This window comes from Ylistrum balloti, unplaced genomic scaffold (genome assembly GCF_031769215.1).
Source record: "Ylistrum balloti isolate Yb309-2 unplaced genomic scaffold, AGI_CSIRO_Ybal_v1 Utg370298, whole genome shotgun sequence".
NCBI classification, from domain to species: domain Eukaryota; kingdom Metazoa; phylum Mollusca; class Bivalvia; order Pectinida; family Pectinidae; genus Ylistrum; species Ylistrum balloti.
Window position 1 is genome coordinate 1,817,407 of NW_026782224.1, and position 24,534 is coordinate 1,841,940.

At 39.4% G+C, this 24,534-nt stretch overlaps 1 protein-coding gene across 1 annotated transcript in view; it reads right to left on the minus strand.

The window, feature by feature from the left end:
- The window catches only part of LOC132553148 (uncharacterized), a 31,306-nt gene extending 7,486 nt beyond the window's left edge, over positions 1 to 23,820 (minus strand). The window contains 17 exon segments of the mRNA XM_060217365.1: positions 4,229 to 4,307; positions 6,602 to 6,827; positions 8,137 to 8,303; positions 9,390 to 9,475; positions 11,923 to 12,201; positions 12,835 to 12,976; positions 13,708 to 13,923; positions 15,397 to 15,588; positions 16,853 to 17,049; positions 18,650 to 18,868; positions 19,778 to 19,888; positions 20,200 to 20,353; positions 20,687 to 20,852; positions 21,028 to 21,159; positions 22,059 to 22,211; positions 23,157 to 23,273; positions 23,550 to 23,820. Of these exon segments, the coding sequence (XP_060073348.1) occupies positions 4,229 to 4,307; positions 6,602 to 6,827; positions 8,137 to 8,303; positions 9,390 to 9,475; positions 11,923 to 12,201; positions 12,835 to 12,976; positions 13,708 to 13,923; positions 15,397 to 15,588; positions 16,853 to 17,049; positions 18,650 to 18,868; positions 19,778 to 19,888; positions 20,200 to 20,353; positions 20,687 to 20,852; positions 21,028 to 21,159; positions 22,059 to 22,211; positions 23,157 to 23,273; positions 23,550 to 23,820 (2,907 nt within the window).
- Between the last annotated feature and the right edge of the window lie 714 nt (positions 23,821 to 24,534).

The window sequence follows — 24,534 nt, forward strand, 5'->3', positions numbered from 1 at the left end:
GTGTAGGTGTCACCTATCTGATATTTGAGTGTAGGTGTCACCTATCTGATATTTGAGTGTAGGTGTCACCTATCTGATATTTGAGTTTAGGTGTACACCTATCTGATATTTGAGTTTAGGTGACACCTACCTGATATTTGAGTTTAGGTGTCACCTATCTGATATTTGAGTAGGTGTCACCTATCTGATATTTGAGTGTAGGTGTCACCTACCTGATATTTGAGGTGTGTCACCTATATTTGAGTGTAGGTGTACACCTATCTGATATTTGAGTGTAGGTGTCACCTATCTGATATTTGAGTGTAGGTGTCACCTATCTGATATTTGAGTAAAGGTGTCACCTATCTGATATTTGAGTATAGGTGTCACCTATGTGATATTTGAGTATATGTGTCACCTATCTGATATTTGAGTGTAGGTGTCACCTATCTGATATTTGATTTGTCACCTATCTGATATTTGAGTTTAGGTGTCACCTATCTGATATTTGAGTGTAGGTGTCACCTATCTGATATTTGAGTGTAGGTGTCACTTACCTGATATTTGAGTTTAGGTGTACACCTATCTGATATTTGAGTGTAGGTGTCACCTATCTGATATTTGAGTGTAGGTGTCACCTATCTGATATTTGAGTGTAGGTGTCACCTATCTGATATTTGAGTGTAGGTGTCACCTATCTGATATTTGAGTTTAGGTGTACACCTATCTGATATTTGAGTTTAGGTGTCACCTACCTGATATTTGAGTGTAGGTGTCACCTATCTGATATTTGAGTGTAGGTGTCACCTATCTGATATTTGAGTTTAGGTGTCACCTATCTGATATTTGAGTGTAGGTGTCACCTATCTGATATTTGAGTTTAGGTGTCACCTACCTGATATTTGAGTGTAGGTGTCACCTATCTGATATTTGAGTTTAGGTGTACACCTATCTGATATTTGAGTTTAGGTGTCACCTACCTGATATTTGAGTGTAGGTGTACACCTATCTGATATTTGAGTTTAGGTGTCACCTACCTGATATTTGAGTTGTCACCTACCTGATATTTGGTGTGTCACCTATCTGATATTTGAGTTTAGGTGTCACCTATCTGATATTTGAGTGTTTGTAGGTGTCACCTATCTGATATTTGAGTTTAGGTGTCACCTACCTGATATTAGGTGTCACCTATCTGATATTTGAGTGTAGGTGCAATACCCAGGGTCAATGTCTGATAATCAATTCACAGGGTCAATGTCTGATAATCAACTAATGTCAATACCCACAATGTCTGATAATCAATACCCAGGGTCAGTGTACACCTGTCTGATAATCAAACCCAGGGTCAATGTCTGCTAATCAATACCCAGGGTCAATGTCTGATAATCAATACCCAGGGTCAATGTCTGCTAATCAATACCCAGGGTCAATGTCTGCTAATCAATACCCAGGGTCAATGTCTGATAATCAATACACAGGGTCAATGTCTGCTAATCAATACCCAGGGTCAGTGTCTGCTAATCAATACCCAGGGTCAATGTCTGATAATCAATACCAGGGTCAATGTCTGCTAATCAATACCCAGGGTCAATGTCTGATAATCAATACCCAGGGTCAATGTCTGATAATCAATACCCAGGGTCAATGTCTGATAATCAATACCCAGGGTCAATGTCTGATAATCAATACCCAGGGTCAATGTCTGATAATCAATACCCAGGGTCAATGTCTGATAATCAATACCCAGGGTCAATGTCTGCTAATCAATACCCAGGGTCAATGTCTGATAATCAATACACAGGGTCAATGTCTGATAATCAATACCCAGGGTCAATGTCTGATAATCAATACACAGGGTCAATGTCTGCTAATCAATACCCAGGGTCAGTGTCTGCTAGTCAATACCCAGGGTCAATGTCTGCTAGTCAATACCCAGGGTCAATGTCTGATAATCAATACCCAGGGTCAATGTCTGATAATCAATACCCAGGGTCAATGTCTGATAATCAATACCAGGGTCATGTCTGCTAATCAATACCCAGGGTCAATGTCTGATAATCAATACCCAGGGTCAATGTCTGCTAATCAATACCCAGGGTCAATGTCTGCTAATCAATACCCAGGGTCAATGTCTGATAATCAATACCCAGGGTCAATGTCTGATAATCAATACCCAGGGTCAATGTCTGCTAATCAATACCCAGGGATAATCAATACCCAGGGTCAATGTCTGATAATCAATACCCAAGGTCAGTGTCTGCTAATCAATACACAGGGTCAATGTCTGCTAATCAATACCCAGGGTCAATGTCTGCTAATCAATACCCAGGGTCAATGTCTGATAATCAATACCCAGGGTCAATGTCTGCTAATCAATACCCAGGGTCAATGTCTGATAATCAATACACAGGGTCAATGTCTGATAATCAATACCCAGGGTCAATGTCTGCTAATCAATACACAGGGTCAATGTCTGATAATCAATACGCAGGGCCAATGTCTGCTAATCAATACACAGGGCCAATGTCTGCTAATCAATACCCAGGGTCAATGTCTGATAATCAATACCCAGGGTCAATGTCTGATAATCAATACCCAGGGTCAATGTCTGATAATCAATACACAGGGTCAATGTCTGATAATCAATACACAGGGTCAATGTCTGATAATCAATACACAGGGTCAATGTCTGCTAATCAATACCCAGGGTCAATGTCTGATAATCAATACCCAGGGTCAATGTCTGATAATCAATACCCAGGGTCAATGTCTGCTAATCAATACCCAGGGTCAATGTCTGATAATCAATACCCAGGGTCAATGTCTGATAATCAATACCCAGGGTCAATGTCTGATAATCAATACCCAGGGTCAATGTCTGATAATCAATACCCAGGGTCAGTGTCTGATAATCAATACACAGGGTCAATGTCTGATAATCAATACACAGGGTCAATGTCTGATAATCAATACACAGGGTCAATGTCTGCTAATCAATACCCAGGGTCAATGTCTGCTAATCAATACCCAGGGTCAATGTCTGATAATCAATACCCAGGGTCAGTGTCTGATAATCAATACCCAGGGTCAATGTCTGCTAATCAATACACAGGGTCAATGTCTGATAATCAATACACAGGGTCAATGTCTGATAATCAATACCCAGGGTCAATGTCTGATAATCAATACACAGGGTCAGTGTCTGCTAGTCAATACCCAGGGTCAATGTCTGCTAATCAATACCCAGGGTCAATGTCTGATAATCAATACACAGGGTCAATGTCTGATAATCAATACCCAGGGTCAATGTCTGATAATCAATACCCAGGGTCAGTGTCTGCTAATCAATACCCAGGGTCAGTGTCTGCTAATCAATACCCAGGGTCAATGTCTGCTAATCAATACCCAGGGTCAATGTCTGCTAATCAATACCCAGGGTCAATGTCTGCTAATCAATACACAGGGTCAATGTCTGATAATCAATACCCAGGGTCAGTGTCTGATAATCAATACCCAGGGTCAATGTCTGATAATCAATACCCAGGGTCAATGTCTGCTAATCAATACCCAGGGTCAATGTCTGCTAATCAATACACAGGGTCAGTGTCTGCTAATCAATACACAGGGTCAATGTCTGATAATCAATACCCAGGGTCAATGTCTGCTAATCAATACCCAGGGTCAATGTCTGCTAATCAATACCCAGGGTCAATGTCTGCTAATCAATACCCAGGGTCAATGTCTGCTAATCAATACCCAGGGTCAATGTCTGATAATCAATACCCAGGGTCAATGTCTGCTAATCAATACCCAGGGTCAATGTCTGATAATCAATACCCAGGGTCAATGTCTGCTAATCAATACCCAGGGTCAATGTCTGCTAATCAATACCCAGGGTCAATGTCTGCTAATCAATACACAGGGTCAGTGTCTGCTAATCAATACCCAGGGTCAATGTCTGATAATCAATACCCAGGGTCAGTGTCTGCTAATCAATACCCAGGGTCAATGTCTGATAATCAATACCCAGGGTCAGTGTCTGCTTATCAATACCCAGGGTCAATGTCTGTTAATCAATACCCAGGGTCAGTTTCTTTGGAGGATCTAAGGCCTGGCTACATTAAATCCACACTGTGGTTAGACTATACTTCAATATATACGATATAATAAGTAACAAATGTATTCATTTCTCTTAATTCATACTAATCAAACTGGATAAAAATTATGATGCTTTTTTTAGATATATGACAATATACCTTTTCTTCCATTCAGTGAACTTGATGACCTCCACAGGGAAACCATTGGCATTCATCCACTTGTACAGCCACCTAAAATAATAGATAGAGGTCAGAAGTCAAAGGTCAGGAGAAAGAATACAGATCCAGTGGGTAGGATAATGTCTGAAATTTTACAAGGTCCTGCGACAGTATGTACACTGCAGTGTACAAGCTATGGAGTTAAGTGGTAAATCTCATGTAACAGCTGCATGATGCAGTTTAATGTCTTTTGTACAATCTGCAGTACATGTTTGTAGGTTTGGAGTTGAGTGAGAAGTCTCACCTGCAGTGTATAGGTTTGGAGTTGAGTGAGAAGTCTCACCTGCAGTGTATAGGTATAGGTTTGGAGTTGAGTCTCACCTGCAGTGAGGTTTGGAGTCTCACCTGCAGTGTATAGGTTTGGAGTTGAGTGAGAAGTCTCACCTGCAGTGTATAGGTTTGGAGTTGAGTGAGAAGTCTCACCTGCAGTGTATAGGTTTGGAGTTGAGTGAGAAGTCTCACCTGCAGTGTATAGGTTTGGAGTTGAGTGAGAAGTCTCACCTGCAGTGTATAGGTTTGGAGTTGAGTGAGAAGTCTCACCTGCAGTGTATAGGTTTGGAGTTGAGTGAGAAGTCTCACCTGCAGTGTATAGGTTTGGAGTTGAGTGAGAAGTCTCACCTGCAGTGTATAGGTTTGGAGTTGAGTGAGAAGTCTCACCTGCTGCACCTGCAGTGTATAGGTTTGGAGTTGAGAAGTCTCACCTGCAGTGTATAGGTTTGGAGTTGAGTGAGAAGTCTCACCTGCAGTGTATAGGTTTGGAGTTGAGTGAGAAGTCTCACCTGCAGTGTATAGGTTTGGAGTTGAGTGAGAAGTCTCACCTGCAGTGTATAGGTTTGGAGTTGAGTGAGAAGTCTCACCTGCAGTGTATAGGTTTGGAGTTGAGTGAGAAGTCTCACCTGCAGTGTATAGGTTTGGAGTTGAGTGAGAAGTCTCACCTGCAGTGTATAGGTTTGGAGTTGAGTGAGAAGTCTCACCTGCAGTGTATAGGTTTGGAGTTGAGTGAGAAGTCTCACCTGCAGTGTATAGGTTTGGAGTTGAGTGAGAAGTCTCACCTGCAGTGTATAGGTTTGGAGTTGAGTGAGAAGTCTCACCTGCAGTGTATAGGTTTGGAGTTGAGTGAGAAGTCTCACCTGCAGTGTATAGGTTTGGAGTTGAGTGAGAAGTCTCACCTGCAGTGTATAGGTTTGGAGTTGAGTGAGAAGTCTCACCTGCAGTGTATAGGTTTGGAGTTGAGTGAGAAGTCTCACCTGCAGTGTATAGGTTTGGAGTTGAGTGAGAAGTCTCACCTGCAGTGTATAGTATAGGTTTGGAGTTGAGTGAGAAGTCTCACCTGCAGTGTATAGGTTTGGAGTTGAGTGAGAAGTCTCACCTGCAGTGTATAGGTTTGGAGTTGAGTGAGAAGTCTCACCTGCAGTGTATAGGTTTGGAGTTGAGTGAGAAGTCTCACCTGCAGTGTATAGGTTTGGAGTTGAGTGAGAAGTCTCACCTGCAGTGTATAGGTTTGGAGTTGAGTGAGAAGTCTCACCTGCAGTGTATAGGTTTGGAGTTGAGAAGTCTCACCTGCAGTGTATAGGTTTGGAGTTGAGTGAGAAGTCTCACCTGCAGTGTATAGGTTTGGAGTTGAGTGAGAAGTCTCACCTGCAGTGTATAGGTTTGGAGTTGAGTGAGAAGTCTCACCTGCAGTGTATAGGTTTGGAGTTGAGTGAGAAGTCTCACCTGCAGTGTATAGGTTTGGAGTTGAGTGAGAAGTCTCACCTGCAGTGTATAGGTTTGGAGTTGAGTGAGAAGTCTCACCTGCAGTGTATAGGTTTGGAGTTGAGTGAGAAGTCTCACCTGCAGTGTATAGGTTTGGAGTTGAGTGAGAAGTCTCACCTGCAGTGTATAGGTTTGGAGTTGAGTGAGAAGTCTCACCTGCAGTGTATAGGTTTGGAGTTGAGTGAGAAGTCTCACCTGCAGTGTATAGGTTTGGAGTTGAGTGAGAAGTCTCACCTGCAGTGTATAGGTTTGGAGTTGAGTGAGAAGTCTCACCTGCAGTGTATAGGTTTGGAGTTGAGTGAGAAGTCTCACCTGCAGTGTATAGGTTTGGAGTTGAGTGAGAAGTCTCACCTGCTGTGTATAGTATAGGTTTGGAGTTGAGTGAGAAGTCTCACCTGCAGTGTATAGGTTTGGAGTTGAGTGAGAAGTCTCACCTGCAGTGTATAGGTTTGGAGTTGAGTGAGAAGTCTCACCTGCAGTGTATAGGTTTGGAGTTGAGTGAGAACTCTCACCTGCAGTGTATAGGTTTGGAGTTGAGTGAGAACTCTCACCTGCAGTGTATAGGTTTGGAGTTGAGAAGGTGGTAGACCTTTCCTAGAGCAGTGGATAAATTGTAAGTCATTTTGATGAGGAACTTGGCAGCAAAGTCTACAGGTGTCATTTCCACTTGCCAGTCAACATCAGGTGCAACACCAAGCTTAGTGATTGCTTGCAGCATCAGCAACGTCAGATCCTGGGGATTCCAGTAGGCTTGTGTTGTGTCACCTGACATGTTGCCTGAAAGAAAAACACATAAGTAATCTTATCAGAAACAGTTTATTACTATGGATATACAACTCACAGGGATATCCTACTGATTTTATTTCTATAGTTAACCAGTCCAGGCACCTTGTCTATAGATAACTACATGTTACTTACCTAACCTAGAGATGACCAATCACCACTTACCTAACCTAGAGATGACTGGGCACCACTTACCTAACCTAGAGATGACCAGTAACCACTTACCTAACCTAGAGATGACCAGTCACCACTTACCTAACCTAGAGATGACCAATCACCACTTACCTAACCTAGAGATGACCAGTCACCACTTACCTAACCTAGAGATGACTGGGCACCACTTACCTAACCTAGAGATGACCAGTCACCACTTACCTAACCTAGAGATGACCAGTCACCACTTACCTAACCTAGAGATGACCAGTCACCACTTACCTAACCTAGAGATGACCAGTCACCACTTACCTAACCTAGAGATGACTAGTCACCACTTACCTAACCTAGAGATGACTGGGCACCACTTACCTAACCTAGAGATGACCAGTCACCACTTACCTAACCTAGAGATGACTGGGCACCACTTACCTAACCTAGAGATGACCAGTCACCACTAACCTAACCTAGAGATGACTGGTCACCACTTACCTAACCTAGAGATGACTGGTCACCACTTACCTAACCTAGAGATGACCAGTCACCACTAACCTAACCTAGAGATGACTGGTCACCACTTACCTAACCTAGAGATGACTGGTCACCACTTACCTAACCTAGAGATGACCGGTCACCGCTTACCTAACCTAGAGATGACTGGTAACCACTTACCTAACCTAGAGATGACTGGTCACCACTTACCTAACCTAGAGATGACTGGTCACCACTTACCTAACCTAGAGATGACTGGTCACCACTAACCTAACCTAGAGATGGCTGGTCACCACTTACCTAACCTAGAGATGGCTGGTCACCACTTACCTAACCTAGAGATGGCTGGTCACCACTTACTAACCTAGAGATGACCAGTCACCACTTACCTAACCTAGAGATGACTGGTCACCACTTACCTAACCTAGAGATGACTGGTCACCACTTACCTAACCTAGAGATGACTGGTCACCACTAACCTAACCTAGAGATGGCTGGTCACCACTTACCTAACCTAGAGATGGCTGGTAACCACTTACCTAACCTAGAGATGGCTGGTCACCACTTACCTAACCTAGAGATGGCTGGTCACCACTTACTAACCTAGAGATGACCAGTCACCACTTACCTAACCTAGAAATAACTTGTCACCACTTACCTAACCTATAGATGACCACTGGAATGCCTCGCTGATCTGCTCTAGATATGAGTTGTTCTGCCACCCACTTTGACTGGGAGTAGCCATCAGTCAGCTGGTCTGAGAAAGATATGATGTCATCATTTTCCCTACAATCTCGCTGACCATTAGGGAACACGGCATCAGTGCTGTGTGTGAGGAAACATTTCTAGTTATAAATGTATTCAGATCAGCATTAGTATTATAATGCCTCATGCATCCTTAAAATATTTGTCTTTTCAAATAAGAAATATATTCCTAATGATAATAAACCATACCCATTAATTACAATATGGTTAAAACAAAGTCCAAATTCATGTCCTTTGATATTGGAGAACTTACACTTAAATTGGCTGTTTTACCTACACAGTAGTTTACCATTTTCTTCTGTTATCTGATGAGAATTGTTTACAAAGCTGTTTTTTAATACCAAATTAGAAAAAAAACTTAAAATGTACAAAGGGAAGGTTTGATGGAAAACTATCTCATCCAACCTATGCTTTAATTGTGAAATTTTGATGCAGTGATTATAGCAAACCACCCTCATTGGTCAAAACTGCTAAAGTTATCACTGAAAATTGATGATATAAGTTTTTATCAAACTGATAAAATCTTTATCACTGGTAAACTGTAATTAACAGGAAAATGATCTAGATATTAAAGACATGTTTGTTTCCAATCTTATGCAAATCAGAACATGATCAAGTGAGTGTAGAGCTTTATAATAGGATACTATGGAGCAAATCTATAGAGAGGTTTGTAAGATATGACAATGATTTGGAATGGAATATGATGCAATGGACAGACACTGGTAACACTTTAATCCACCTCCCCCTCTACGCCTACCACACATTATAATGTTATGGAGACATGAAAATGATGTCATTGACAGGTTGGAGAGGCCTACCTGACATAGTGGATCACCTACCACACATTATAAAGTTATGGAGACATGAAAATGATGTCATTGACAGGTTGGAGAGGCCTACCTGACATAGTGGATCACCTACCACACATTATAAAGTTATGGAGACATGAAAATGATGTCATTGACAGGTTGGAGAAGCCTACCTGACATAGTGGATCACCTACCACACATTATAAAGTTATGGAGACATGAAAATGATGTCATTGACAGGTTGGAGAGGCCTACCTGACATAGTGGATCACCTACCACACATTATAAATTTATGGAGACATGAAAATGATGTCATTGACAGGTTGGAGAAGCCTACCTGACATAGTGAATTGGTTTGATTTTCCCAGTGCAGGCAAACAACACCATGTTTACTGTTCCATTTACATTGGCACCCTGTAGAGCCTGTTAACATACAAGCATAATAACCCTGAAGTAAACATACAGTCATAATAACCCTGCAGTAAACATACAATCATAATAACCCTGCAGTAAACATACAATCATAATAACCCTGTAGAAACTGTAAACATACAATCATAATAACCCTGCAGTAAACATACAATCACAATAACCCTGTAGAGCCTGTAAACATACAATCACAATAACCCTGTAGAGCCTGTAAACATACAATCACAATAACCCTGTAGAGCCTGTAAACATACAATCACAATAACCCTGTAGAGCCTGTAAACATACAATCACAATAACCCTGTAGAGCCTGTAAACATACAATCATAATAACCCTGTATAACCTGTAAACATACAATGATGATAACCCTGTAGTAAACATACAATCACAATAACCCTGTAGAGCCTATAAACATACAATCATAATAACCCTGCAGTAAACATACAATCACAATAACCCTGTAGTAAACATACAATCATAATAACCCTGTAGAGCCTGTAAACATACAATCACAATAACCCTGTATAACCTGTAAACATACAATCATAATAACCCTGTAGAGCCTGTAAACATACAATGATGATAACCCTGCAGTAAACATACAATCATAATAACCCTGTAGAGCCTGTAAACATACAATCACAATAACCCTGTAGAGCCTGTAAACATACAATGATGATAACCCTGCAGTAAACATACAATCATAATAACCCTGTAGAGCCTGTAAACATACAATCACAATAACCCTGTAGAGCCTGTAAACATACAATGATGATAACCCTGCAGTAAACATACAAGCATAATAACCCTGAAGTAAACATACAATCATAATAACCCTGTAGATCCTGTAAACATACAATGATGATAACCCTGTAGTAAACATACAGTCACAATTACCCTGTATAACCTGTAAACATACAATCACAATAACCCTGTAGAAACTGTAAACATACAATCACAATAACCCTGTAGAACCTGTAAACATACAAGCATAATAACCCTGTAGTAAACATACAATCACTAATACCCTGTAGAACCTGTAAACATACAATCATGATAACCCTGTAGTAAACATACAATCACAATAACCCTGTAGAGCCTATAAACATACAATCATAATAACCCTGCAGTAAACATACAATCACAATAACCCTGTAGTAAACATACAATCATAATAACCCTGTAGAGCCTGTAAACATACAATCACAATAACCCTGTAGAGCCTGTAAACATACAATCATAATAACCCTGTAGTAAACATACAATCATAATAACCCTGTAGAGCCTGTAAACATACAATCACAATAACCCTGTAGAGCCTGTAAACATACAATCATAATAACCCTGTAGAGCCTGTAAACATACAATCACAATAACCCTGTAGAGCCTGTAAACATACAATCACAATAACCCTGTAGAGCCTGTAAACATACAATCACAATAACCCTGTAGTAAACATACAATCACAATAACCCTGTAGAGCCTGTAAACATACAATCATAATAACCCTGTAGTAAACATACAATCACAATAACCCTGTAGTAAACATACAATCATAATAACCCTGTAGAGCCTGTAAACATACAATCACAATAACCCTGTAGTAAACATACAATAACCCTGTAGAGCCTGGAAACATACAATCACAATAACCCTGTAGTAAACATACAATCATAATAACCCTGTAGTAAACATACAATCACAATAACCCTGTAGTAAACATACAATCACAATAACCCTGTAGTAAACATACAATCACAATAACCCTGTAGAGCCTGTAAACATACAATCATAATAACCCTGTAGTAAACATACAATCATAATAACCCTGTAGTAAACATACAATCACAATAACCCTGTAGTAAACATACAATCACAATAACCCTGTAGAGCCTGTAAACATACAATCATAATAACCCTGTAGAGCCTGTAAACATACAATCATAATAACCCTGTAGTAAACATACAATCACAATAACCCTGTAGTAAACATACAATCACAATAACCCTGTAGAGCCTGTAAACATACAATCACAATAACCCTGTAGAGCCTGTAAACATACAATCATAATAACCCTGTAGAGCCTGTAAACATACAATCATAATAACCCTGTAGTAAACATACAATCACAATAACCCTGTAGAGCCTGTAAACATACAATCACAATAACCCTGTAGAGCCTGTAAACATACAATCACAATAACCCTGTAGAGCCTGTAAACATACAATCATAATAACCCTGTAGTAAACATGCAATCACAATACAAGTAAAGAACAATAGAATCTGTATTCTATATAATCATTACCTTATATTACATACCAGTTCTTAGTTATAGCGACATTCTTACTTACTCTTCAGGGTATACAACATGATCAGATCTTGCATTTGTATGATGTTACCGATTTTTATGTACATGTGGTCATGGCTATTTTACTTACACTATAGGGATACACAAGGTTGACAGATGCTGCAGCGTGTATGATGTAATCAATTTCTGTGCACAAGTATGTGTAATCATCCTCATTCATGCCAAGCTTGACCAATGCCACATCTCCCTTTATGGCATGGACATAGGATCTGAACTGCTTAGCAAGAAAGATTTGCTCTTTTGTAGGGGATTCTGAACAGGGCAAAATTCCAAACTGTTTGAGTGTTGCTTCCACACGGTCAGTAGGACTCTTGTCAGGCAGATCCCGAACCACACAGTAAATCATAGTCTGTTACGGGCATGAAACAATCTCAACATAAAGACACAGTCAATAAGTCATCAATACAGAAAATTTAGTTCATTTTCAACATTTAACTGTCTAGGGTAAGATTCAGGATTAAAAATTGATTGAAGGGTTATTTGGGGGCATGGGGTGGGGGGTGGTTCAGGGATTGTTCAAGATTCTCCAAATTACCACAAACTGTCGTATTATACCTTGGTAGAGAGAAGTAACTCCCTGAAGAGGAAGGTCCCCAGAAAACATGTTGTATCATACCTTGGTAGAGAGAAGTAACTCCCTGAGGAGGAAGGCCCCTAGAAAACATGTTGTATCATACCTTGGTAGAGAGAAGTAACTCCCTGAGGAGGAAGGCCCCTAGAAAACATGTTGTATCATACCTTGGTAGAGAGAAGTAACTCCCTGAGGAGGAAGGCCCCTAGAAAACATGTTGTATCATACCTTGGTAGAGAGAAGTAACTCCCTGAGGAGGAAGGCCCCTAGAAAACATGTTGTATCATACCTTGGTAGAGAGAAGTAACTCCCTGAGGAGGAAGGCCCCTAGAAAACATGTTGTATCATACCTTGGTGGGGAGAAGTAACTCCCTGAGGAGGAAGGCCGCTAGAAGACATGTTGTATCATACCTTAGTGGAGAGTAGTAACTCCCTGAGGAGGAAGGCCCCCAGAAAACCTGTTGTTCCGGTAAGTAAGACTCGTGCTTTTTTAAATTTACTCTCATTGTGCAGATTAAAACTCCTCCAAAAGGCTCTCAGTTTCATGTCAATACTGGGGAAACAAAAGTGAGATTTCCTGAATTAATTAACAACTGTATGTTATACTGGGGAAACAAAAATGAGATTTCCTGAATTAACAACTATATGATATACTGGGAGAACAAAAGTGAGATTTCCTGAATTAACAACTGTATGTTATACTGGGGAAACAAAAGTGAGATTTCCTGAATTAACAACTGTATGTTATACTGGGGAAACAAAAGTGAGATTTCCTGAATTAACAACTGTATGTTATACTGGGGAAACAAAAGTGAGATTTCCTGAATTAACAACTGTATGTTATACTGGGGAAACAAAAGTGAGATTTCCTGAATTAACAACTGTATGATATACTGGGAGAACAAAAGTGAGATTTCCTGAATTAACAACTGTATGTTATACTGGGGAAACAAAAGTGAGATTTCCTGAATTAACAACTGTAAGTTATACTGGGAGAACAAAAGTGAGATTTCCTGAATTAACAACTGTATGTTATACTGGGGAAACAAAAGTGAGATTTCCTGAATTAACAACTATATGATATACTGGGAGAAAAAAAGTGAGATTTCCTGAATTAACAACTGTATGATATACTGGGAGAACAAAAGTGAGATTTCCTGAATTAACAACTGTATGTTATACTGGGGAAACAAAAGTGAGATTTCCTGAATTAACAACAGTATGATATACTGGACAGATATCTATACTCGTGTCTAAACCCCTGATTTTGTGGGTAACACTTACTCGACCTTTGCCATATCATGATGAGCTACTTCTGCTTTCAGATCCAATTTCTTTTTTGGAATCACAAGGTCTACATCATCAATGTTTTTCTTTTTTGCTTCGATCAGCTGACTGATGCTGGCAATGGTTGGGTGAATGAAGAGGTCATGTACAGTGATGTTTAGCTGGTACTTGTCACGAAGGTTTCCCAGTAGTTGTGTAGCTAGTAGGGAGTGTCTGCAGTACAAACATGATAATGCTTTTAAATTTTGCAGTTTCTGGAATACTCCTTATTACCCAAACCACATTTTCTCTTCCCACACCATATCTTCTCTTCCCACACCATAACTTCTCTTCCTACACCATAACTTCTCTTCCTACACCATATCTTCTCTCCTCACACTATAACTTCTCTTCCTACACCATATCTTCTCTTCCTACACCATATCTTCTCTTCCTACACCATATCTTCTCTCCTCACACCATAACTTCTCTTCCTACACCATATCTTCTCTTCCTACACCATATCTTCTCTCCTAACACCATAACTTCTCTTCCTACACCATAACTTCTCTTCCTACACCATATCATCTCTTCCCACACCATATCTTCTCTCCTAACACCATATCTTCTCTCCTAACACCATATCTTCTCTCCTAACACCATATCTTCTCTCCTCACACCACATCTTCTCTCCTCACACCATATCTTCTCTCCTCACACCATATCTTCTCTCCTCACACCACATCTTCTCTCCTCACACCATATCTTCTCTTCCCACACCATATCTTCTCTCCTCACACCACATCTTCTCTCCTAACACCATATCTTCTTTTCCCACACCATATCTTCTCTCCTCACACCATATCTTCTCTTCCCACACCATATCTTCTCTCCTCACACCATATCTGCTCTTCCCACACCATATCATCTCTTCCCACACCATATCTTCTCTTCCCACAACAAATCTTCTTTTCCCACACCACATCTTCTATTCCCACGCCATATCTTCTCTTCTGACACCATATCTTCTTTAATAATCACCCTCTGATACCTTATATCAACCTCTGATCTAACATCACCACTGATCCTATATCAGCACTGATCTCACATCACCCTCTGAAACCTTATATCAACATCTGATCCCACATCATCACTGATCCTATATCAGCACTGATCTCACATCACCCTCTGATACCTTATATCAACCTCTGATCCCACATCACCTCTGATCCCACATCACCACTGATCCCAAATCCCTACTGATCCCACATATCCCTCTGATCTCACATCACCTCTGATCCCACATACCCACTGATCCCACATATCCCTCTGATCTCACATCACCTCTGATCCCACATACCCACTGATCCCACATATCCCTCTGATCTCACATCACCTCTGATCCCACATCACCCTCTGATACCTTATATCAACCTCTGATCCCACATCATCACTGATCCCACATCACCACTGATCCCACATCATCACTGATCCCACATCACCACTGATCTCACATCACCACTGATCCCACATTACCCTCTGATACCTTATATCAACCTCTGATCCCATATCATCACTGATCCCACATCACCACTGATCCCACATCACCACTGATCCCACACCAGATCAACCTTGCCAGTGAATCCCACATTATTTATCATTATCTCTTCCCCTGTCTTCTGGTTTTGACTTAATCACTCAACTCACCCTCCCTGGTCGAAGAAACTCTCCTGAATGTCCACATCCTTGATCTGTAGGACCTGTTTCCATATCAGCGCCACCTCTTTCTCAGTGTCAGTAGAGGGTTGAGCCTCTTTGTCAATATCGTTTTCACATTCTTTATCAAATGGAGGCAGAGCTTTTTTGTCTAATTTACCTGTTGCCTCAACTATTGGGAGACTGTCAACAAAATATTAGTACCAGAAATCAGTAAGAAATAGGCACCATATGACTATATTTAGGGCAGTATATGACTATATTTAGGGCAATATTTAACTATATTTAGGGCAGTATATGACTATATTTAGGGCAATATTTGACTATATTTAGGGCAGTATATGACTATATTTAGGGCAGTATTTGACTATATTTAGGGCAGTATATGACTATATTTAGGGCAGTATTTGACTATATTTAGGGCAGTATATGACTATATTTAGGGCAGTATTTGACTATATTTAGGGCAGTATATGACTATATTTAGGGCAATATTTGACTATATTTAGGGCAGTATATGACTGTATAGGGCAGTATATGACTGTATAGGGCAATATTTGACTATATTTAGGGCAGTATATGATTGTGTAGGGCAGTATATGACTATATTTAGGGCAATATTTGACTATATTTAGGGCAGTATTTGACTATATTTAGGGCAGTATATGACTATATTTAGGGCAGTATATGACTATATTTAGGGCAGTATTTGACTATATTTAGGGCAGTATATGACTATATTTGGGACAGTATTTGACTATATTTAGGGCAGTATATGACTGTATAGGGCAGTATATGACTATATTTGGGACAGTATTTGACTACATTTAGGGCTGTATATGACTATATTTAGGGCAGTATTTGACTGTATTTAGGGCAGTATATGACTGTATAGGGTAGTATATGACTACATTTAGGGCTGTATATGACTATATCTAGGGCAGTATATGACTACATTTAGGGCAGTATGTGACTGTATAAGGCAGTATATGACTATATTTAGGGCAGTATATGACTGTATAGGGCAGTATATGACTATATTTAGGGCAATATTTGACTATATTTAGGGCAGTATAAGACTATATTTAGTTCAGTATATGACTATATTTAGGGCAGTATATGACTATATTTAGTTCAGTATATGACTATACTTAGGGCAGTATATGACTATATTTAGTTCAGTATATGACAATATCTAGGGCAGTATTTGACAATATTTATGGCAGTATATGACTGTATAGGGCTGTATAGGACTATATTTAGTTCAGTATATTACTATATTTAGGATGGTATTAAATTATAATTAAAGACATCAATTAATGTTTCAGGATGCTATCTATTTACATAATTTGAGTAACGACTAATTGCAGCATTTGATCAGACAACCTGAAACCTTGTTACAGTCTTCGAAAGACCTGAGGGATTTAAAAAAAATTATGGAACAAACCTTGGCAGAATGACAAAGTAGGATGGAATCATGTAGAAGGGAAGACTGAGTTTGAGGGCGGCTCGTAATGCTTTCTTAGATGTCTTACTCTCAGTAACAACATAAGCAACCAGAAACTTGTTGTCTCCTTCATCTCCTTCTACTAGAATGACACAGGCAGTCACCAAATCCAACTCTAGTATGGCCGTCTCCACTGCCTACAGCATCAAAAGTATCATCTTACAGTAGGATATCAGATTGTCATTTTCATCCATGCCAAACATACCAAAAATATGTTCAGTAGAATTTTAAATTAGAAGCATATCTTAAGTATATCAAGTTAATAGCATTATGACAGCAGGCACCATTTCTTTAATACAAGTCAGTAAAATATTTCTGCACATTTTTTCGGTCTGTCAGTTTTGTAAAAAAGAGGTACCTGTAACTGTACTTTGTAGTCCACGATTGTCAGTACAAACGCTTACATGTAACTGTACTTTGTAGTCCATGATTGTCAGTACAAACACTTACCTGTAACTGTACTTTGTAGTCTACGATTGTCAGTACAAACACTTACCTGTAATTTGTACTTTGTAGTCCACGATTGTCAGTACAAACACTTACCTGTAATTTGTACTTTGTAGTCAATGATTGTCAGTACAAACACTTACCTTTAACTGTACTTTGTAGTCCACAATTGTCAGTACAAACACTTACCTGTAACTGTACTTCGTAGTCCACGATTGTCAGTACAAACGCTTACCTCTAACTGTACCTTGTAGTCCACGATTGTCAGTACAAACACTTACCTGTAACTGTACCTTGTAGTCCACGATTGTCAGTACAAAGACTTACCTGTAACTGTACCTTGTAGTCCACGATTGTCAGTACAAACACTTACCTGTAACTGTACCTTGTAGTCCACGATTGTCAGTACAAACGCTTACCTGTAACTGTACCTTGTAGTCCACGGTTGTCAGTACAAACGCTTACCTGTAACTGTACTTTGTAGTCCACGGTTGTCAGTACAAACGCTTACCTGTAACTGTACTTTGTAGTCCACGGTTGTCAGTACAAACGCTTACCTGTAACTGTACTTTGTAGTCCACGGTTGTCAGTACAAACGCTTACCTGTAACTGTACTTTGTAGTCCACGGTTGTCAGTACAAACGCTTACCTGTAACTGTACTTTGTAGTCCACGGTTGTCAGTACAAACGCTTACCTGTAACTGTACTTTGTAGTCCACGATTGTCAGTACAAACACTTACCTGTAACTGTACTTTAGTCCACGGTTGTCAGTACAAACACTTACCTGTAACTGTACTTTGTAGTCCACGATTGTCAGTACAAACGCTTACCTGTAACTGTACTTTGTAGTCCACGGTTGTCAGTACAAACGCTTACCTGTAACTGTACTTTGTAGTCCACGGTTGTCAGTACAAACGCTTACCTGTAACTGTACTTTGTAGTCCACGGTTGTCAGTACAAACGCTTACCTGTAACTGTACTTTGTAGTCCACGGTTGTCAGTACAAACACTTACCTGTAACTGTACTTTGTAGTCCACGATTGTCAGTACAAACACTTACCTGTAACTGTACTTTAGTCCACGGTTGTCAGTACAAACACTTACCTGTAACTGTACTTTGTAGTCCACGATTGTCAGTACAAACGCTTACCTGTAACTGTACTTTGTAGTCCACAATTGTCAGTACAAACACTTACCTGTAATTTGTACTTTGTAGTCAACGATTGTCAGTACAAACACTTACCTGCAACTGTACTTTGTAGTTCACGATTGTCAGTACAAACACTTACCTGTACCTCTATGGAGTAGCCCCTGATTTTAACCATTGAATCACATCTTCCACAGATCTCCAGACTCCCATCAGACAGCATGTATCCCCAATCACCAGTGCGGTACAGTTTATCTCCAATTCCTTTAGGTACTGATGCAGGTCGGGTTATAAACCTAACAGCCTGCTGCTCTGGACGGTTAAGGTACCCTCTGGCCAGAGTAGGACCTCCCACATAGATCTAATAAAGACAACAGCTGGTCGATATAGTGGTATATTCAGGTGTACATAAGCTCATTAGGGACACATATATAGGTACAACTGATCTATGTAGAGGTACACTGGGCCTATTATTAGTGAGGCAAACTATATGAACATCTGAAGTGCACTGGGGCTATATATACAGCAATTATTTTGATGTTTTCTAATTGTTTTATGCCAAATGGGAAATGCTTTTTGCTTAATGCTTTATCTCTAATTCTGATTTGTTTTGAAATTTTAATGATGATGGAATGTCATTAGAAAATATCTAGGAATGTCTTTCTGAGAGCAATAAATGTTTAGTTGGCTTATGTCGTCATATATAAATATTCAGAGTTGATGTCATTTGTTTATTGGTTTGAGACATTGTATGTAAATGAACAATAAACAAAGTATAAAGTATATTATAATATATGGTAAAATATACTGTATTGAATAACACTTTTAATGCTGTATGCAAAATGCATTGTGGGAAATGCTGAATTAAAAATGCTTAATGTGTAGTACATCAAGGCTCCAGTATTTTGAGATTCTGTTATATGATAATATAGAATAATGTTTTATGCTGAATGCAAAATGCTTCATGTGTTATGCTGAATGAAATATGCTTAATGTTTAGTACTTCAAGGCTCCAGTATTTTGAGATGCGGAATGTTCTACAGCTGCACTTTGCCTACTGAAAACCATGGACGCTTCGTATATCCCCTCCAGTTCTACTTACCAGTAACCTTAAGCAAAACATATCACATTAACCATTATGCATACAGCTTTTGACATAAAGCAATTCTCATAAAGGGTTTAGTATATTGTACTGGCTTTCAAAAGGTATCACATGAACATATAAATCTACACAGAAGATTTTCAAAAAATGGATCCTAGTTCTACTTACCTCCCCTGAGCTTCCTACTGGTTGTGGATTGTACTGGTCATCAAGAATGACCACTTCTACCCCAGGTAATATCCGTCCAACTGGACAAAACTTTCGTGAGTTTATAACTCCCTGTAGTATAAAGTTTTATATTGAAATTTCAGCTGTTATGTTATCACAACACAGCAACCTGATGCAAGATGTGTTAAAAATAAAGATTGTATCAGACTGAATTTAAGTGATTGTATCTTACAATGTGACACCTTGTGATAGTGTCACATATTGGTGTTAATATTTTTCCTCTTTAATAAGAAAATGAATTTGTGAGATTTTGCATAGAGATAATTCAGGTGAATCTGTGACTGATAAAATCTTATTTCCAACTCATATATATGTAATTAAACCATCAATTAACTTTAATCATAAAAAACTGTTTGTTATACTTTATTGTTTTGGAAGTATTCTCCAAGATCTTCACATGCCACATCATGACATTCGGACACACTGTACAGGTTCAGGAACTGTATCCATGGTAACAGCTTCAAACAACGGTCAAATAGAGCTGTGGTGACCACTTCCCCACAGAACAAGATCTGTCTGAGAGAAAATAGTACAACGGCTTCGGACAATGGTCTAAGCTAGCTATGGTGACACCAGGGAATTAATTTATTCAGTTAAAAACACCAACTAGTATTTACAATGTAAGTATGTTACCCTGTGTGAATCACAGTAGATCATTTTCAGATCACTGTTATTTATTTACCTGGAGAATTGTTTTGTTTACTCAAACTTTTCAGATTCTATTTTGCTATTTTTGTAGGACTTTAGGACGTTCGCTATTTTACTTAAGGCACCATCCTACATCATTATATTCTAAAGATTTGTTTTTAAGTCGAGTTTCAAGCCTAATGTGTACACAGAAGTACATACCTCATACTTTTAAGCTTGCTTTTCAGGTCAAGTCCTGAGGTATTCAGAACAGCCTCCAAGAGTGATGGCGTGAACAGCATGCGCGTGATCTTGTGTTCCTCCAAGAAGTCGCATAACAATGGTGGATCATAGATAACAGTGTTTGGGATAATGTACATAGGGATACCTGGGAACCACACAGAGACATCACATCAAAATACAAGAACCACAATGGGCTACTCACTCTATAATAACATACTGACATTTAAGGGAGGTAAGTACTGGAGACCTCTGAGGAGTAATCAGAAATTCCTATCTTTAACAGGTGACTGTTAAATACTTTAAGGAATGGTAATTCTTACCTTTAAGGAGAGGCCGTAACATTTCCCAGGTAAAGAAGACATTGCAAGCCTCTCTGTCCTCAGGATGGTAGGGGAATGCTACATGGCGCCAGTGGTAGGAGAAAACTGACCCTCTGTGAGGACACATAATACCTGTAAAGTAAATTTTTGTGTGGTGAGGTGTGAGAGTAAAATAAAACATAGATGTACTCCACCCTAACACTACTCTGTAGTACCTCTAGGTTATATGTAGGATGTACTACACCCTAACACCACTCTGTAGTACCTCTAGGTTATATGTAGGATGTACTCCACCCTAACACCACTCTGTAGTACCTCTAGGTTATATGTAGGATGTACTCCACCCTAACACTACTCTGTAGTACCTCTAGGTTATATGTAGGATGTACTCCACCCTAACACCACTCTGTAGTACCTCTAGGGGTTATATGTAGGATGTACTCCACCCTAACACCACTCTGTAGTACCTCTAGGTTATATGTAGGATGTACTACACCCTAACACCACTCTGTAGTACCTCTAGGTTATATGTAGGATGTACTACACCCTAACACCACTCTGTAGTACCTCTAGATTATGTGTAGGATGTACTCCACCCTAACACCACTCTGTAGTACCTCTAGGTTATGTGTAGGATGTACTACACCCTAACACCACTCTGTAGTACCTCTAGGTTATGTGTAGGATGTACTCCACCCTAACACTACTCTGTAGTACCTCTAGGTTATGTGTAGGATGTACTCCACCCTAACACCACTCTGTAGTACCTCTAGGTTATATGTAGGATGTACTCCACCCTAACACCACTCTGTAGTACCTCTACTGTAGTACCTCTAGGTTATATGTAGGGTGTACTCCACCCTAACACTACTCTGTAGTACCTCTAGGTTATGTGTAGGATGTACTACACCCTAACACCACTCTGTAGTACCTCTAGGTTATGTGTAGGATGTACTCCACCCTAACACCACTCTGTAGTACCTCTAGGTTATATGCAGGATGTACTCCACCCAAACACTACTCTGTAGTACCTTTAGGTTTTCCTGTTGTTCCTGAAGAATACACAATATAAGCCAGACTGTCCAGCGTCACTTCACTGTCAGCCTTTTTTGTTTGGTCAATGTTCTTTTTGATGTCCAGTTCCTCTGACCATCCCTTTTTTAATACCAGGACATTTTTTCTGTCTTCTTGTTATGAAAATACAAAATTGAAAACTGTCAAATATTTATAGATGTAGTTGTAAATGATGATGATTAATCACCTTACATCTGAAAGACAAAAATGATACAATGTTATAATTACTCTTTGAGCGCAGTTGTGTATTGTTATTCTGTGTCTGACCTAAGAAATTGATTTAAAAGTTGACAACAAGATTCTGCATTATTGGGAAAAAAATCACACACAAAAACTTTGGACAAACATTTCCCATTTACTTCTTACCACTGAAGGGTCATCAATTTAGAAATTACAAAAAAAAAAAAAAAAAAAACATTGTTAATGCTGAAATGGAAGGGCAGAGACAAGGTCTGGACATGTAATGACAATATATATTGTTACCTGGAAGGGCAGAGACAAGTTCAGGAGATGTAATGACAATATATATCGTTACCTGGAAGGGCAGAGACAAGGTCTGGACATGTAATGACAATATATATTGTTACCTGGGAGGGCAGAGACAAGGTCTGGAGATGTAATGACAATATATATTGTTACCTGGAAGGGCAGAGACAAGGTCTGGACATGTAATGACAATATATATTGTTACCTGGAAGGGCAGAGACAAGGTCTGGAGATGTAATGACAATATATATTGTTACCTGGAAGGGCAGAGACAAGGTCTGGAGATGTAATGACAATATATATTGTTACCTCGAAGGGCAGAGACAAGGTCTGGACATGTAATGACAATATATATTGTTACCTGGAAGGGCAGAGACAAGGTCTGGACATGTAATGACAATATATATTGTTACCTGGAAGGGCAGAGACAAGGTCTGGAGATGTAATGACAATATATATTGTTACCTGGAAGGGCAGAGACAAGGTCTGGACATGTAATGACAATATATATTGTTACCTGGAAGGGCAGAGACAAGGTCTGGAGATGTAATGACAATATATATTGTTACCTGGAAGAGCAGAGACAAGGTCTGGAGATGTGATGATAACAACAGGATCAGCATCATCGAGTATTGAATGTAGTAGGGATGGTGGGTAAGCAACATCAAGTGGCAGGTAGGCTCCTCCTTCAAAAGGAAACAATTCGATTATGTGTCAACGTTTTTTATGGTAGTAAATGTTTTAAACTATGTATTAAATGAATTTCAGTTAAAATAGCAGTTTATGGTATGAATACATTAACATTGCTGCTCTTACAAGAATTGGTGTGAGAGAGGATCATATCACAAGAACCACAAACAGCCCTCACAAGGAATAACTCAATCACCAGCTTTTTTTACAATTATGTAGGGAAGGAATACTTACCAGCCTTAAGGATAACTATGTAGGACAAGGAGACTTACCAGCCTTTAGGATAGCTATGTAGGACAGTGAAAAGTTTATGCTTTTGTTGAGATAGATCCCAACACTTCTGTCTGTGACCACACCCTGACTACAAAGGTAACTAGCCAGGATGTTGGTTTGATCCTCCAGTTCTCTGAAAGTCATTTGACAGCCATTCTCTTCTACCAGTGCCACCTGAGACGGTGTGACTTCTGCCTGGCGGGAAAACATCTCATGTAACAGACCCTGTTCCTGGTAGTCTGTCATTTTCTTGCCTGGTTGATCAGCCATCTTGACTTTTGATTGTGGTCACCTTTTTAATGTAATGAAATTACAGATGGCATCTTATAAACATTTAATGATTCATGTCCTGTCTGACTAGCATCACATTTTACCTGTAATATCCAATCTAGACTAAAACATTGATTCTGAAGTATGACCACCTGTTAAATGTATTAAGTCATTTGTCTATGTTTCCAATATATTGACTGTAATCAATTTCTTAAGTAAAGGGTGACCACCACAGGCAGGCTGGCAACACAGGTCAGTCTAGCCAGACAATATCTATAATAAAGAGTGAACATGAAAGTTCAGTCTGGCCAGATTATAATTATAATAAAGAGTGACCTTGAAAGGTCAGTCTGGCCAGATTATATTTATAATAAAAAGTGACCTTGAAAGGTCAGTCTGGCCAGATTATAATTATAATAAAAAGTGACCTTGAAAGGTCAGTCTGGCCAGATTATAATTATAATAAAAAGTGACCTTGAAAGGTCAGTCTGGCCAGATTATAATTATAATAAAAAGTGACCTTGAAAGGTCAGTCTGGCCAGATTATAATTATAATAAAGAGTGACCTTGAAAGGTCAGTCTGGCCAGATTATATTTATAATAAAAAGTGACCTTGAAAGGTCAGTCTGGCCAGATTATAATTATAATAAAGAGTGAACATGAAAGTTTAGTCCGGCCAGATTATAATTATAATAAAAAGTGACCTTGAAAGGT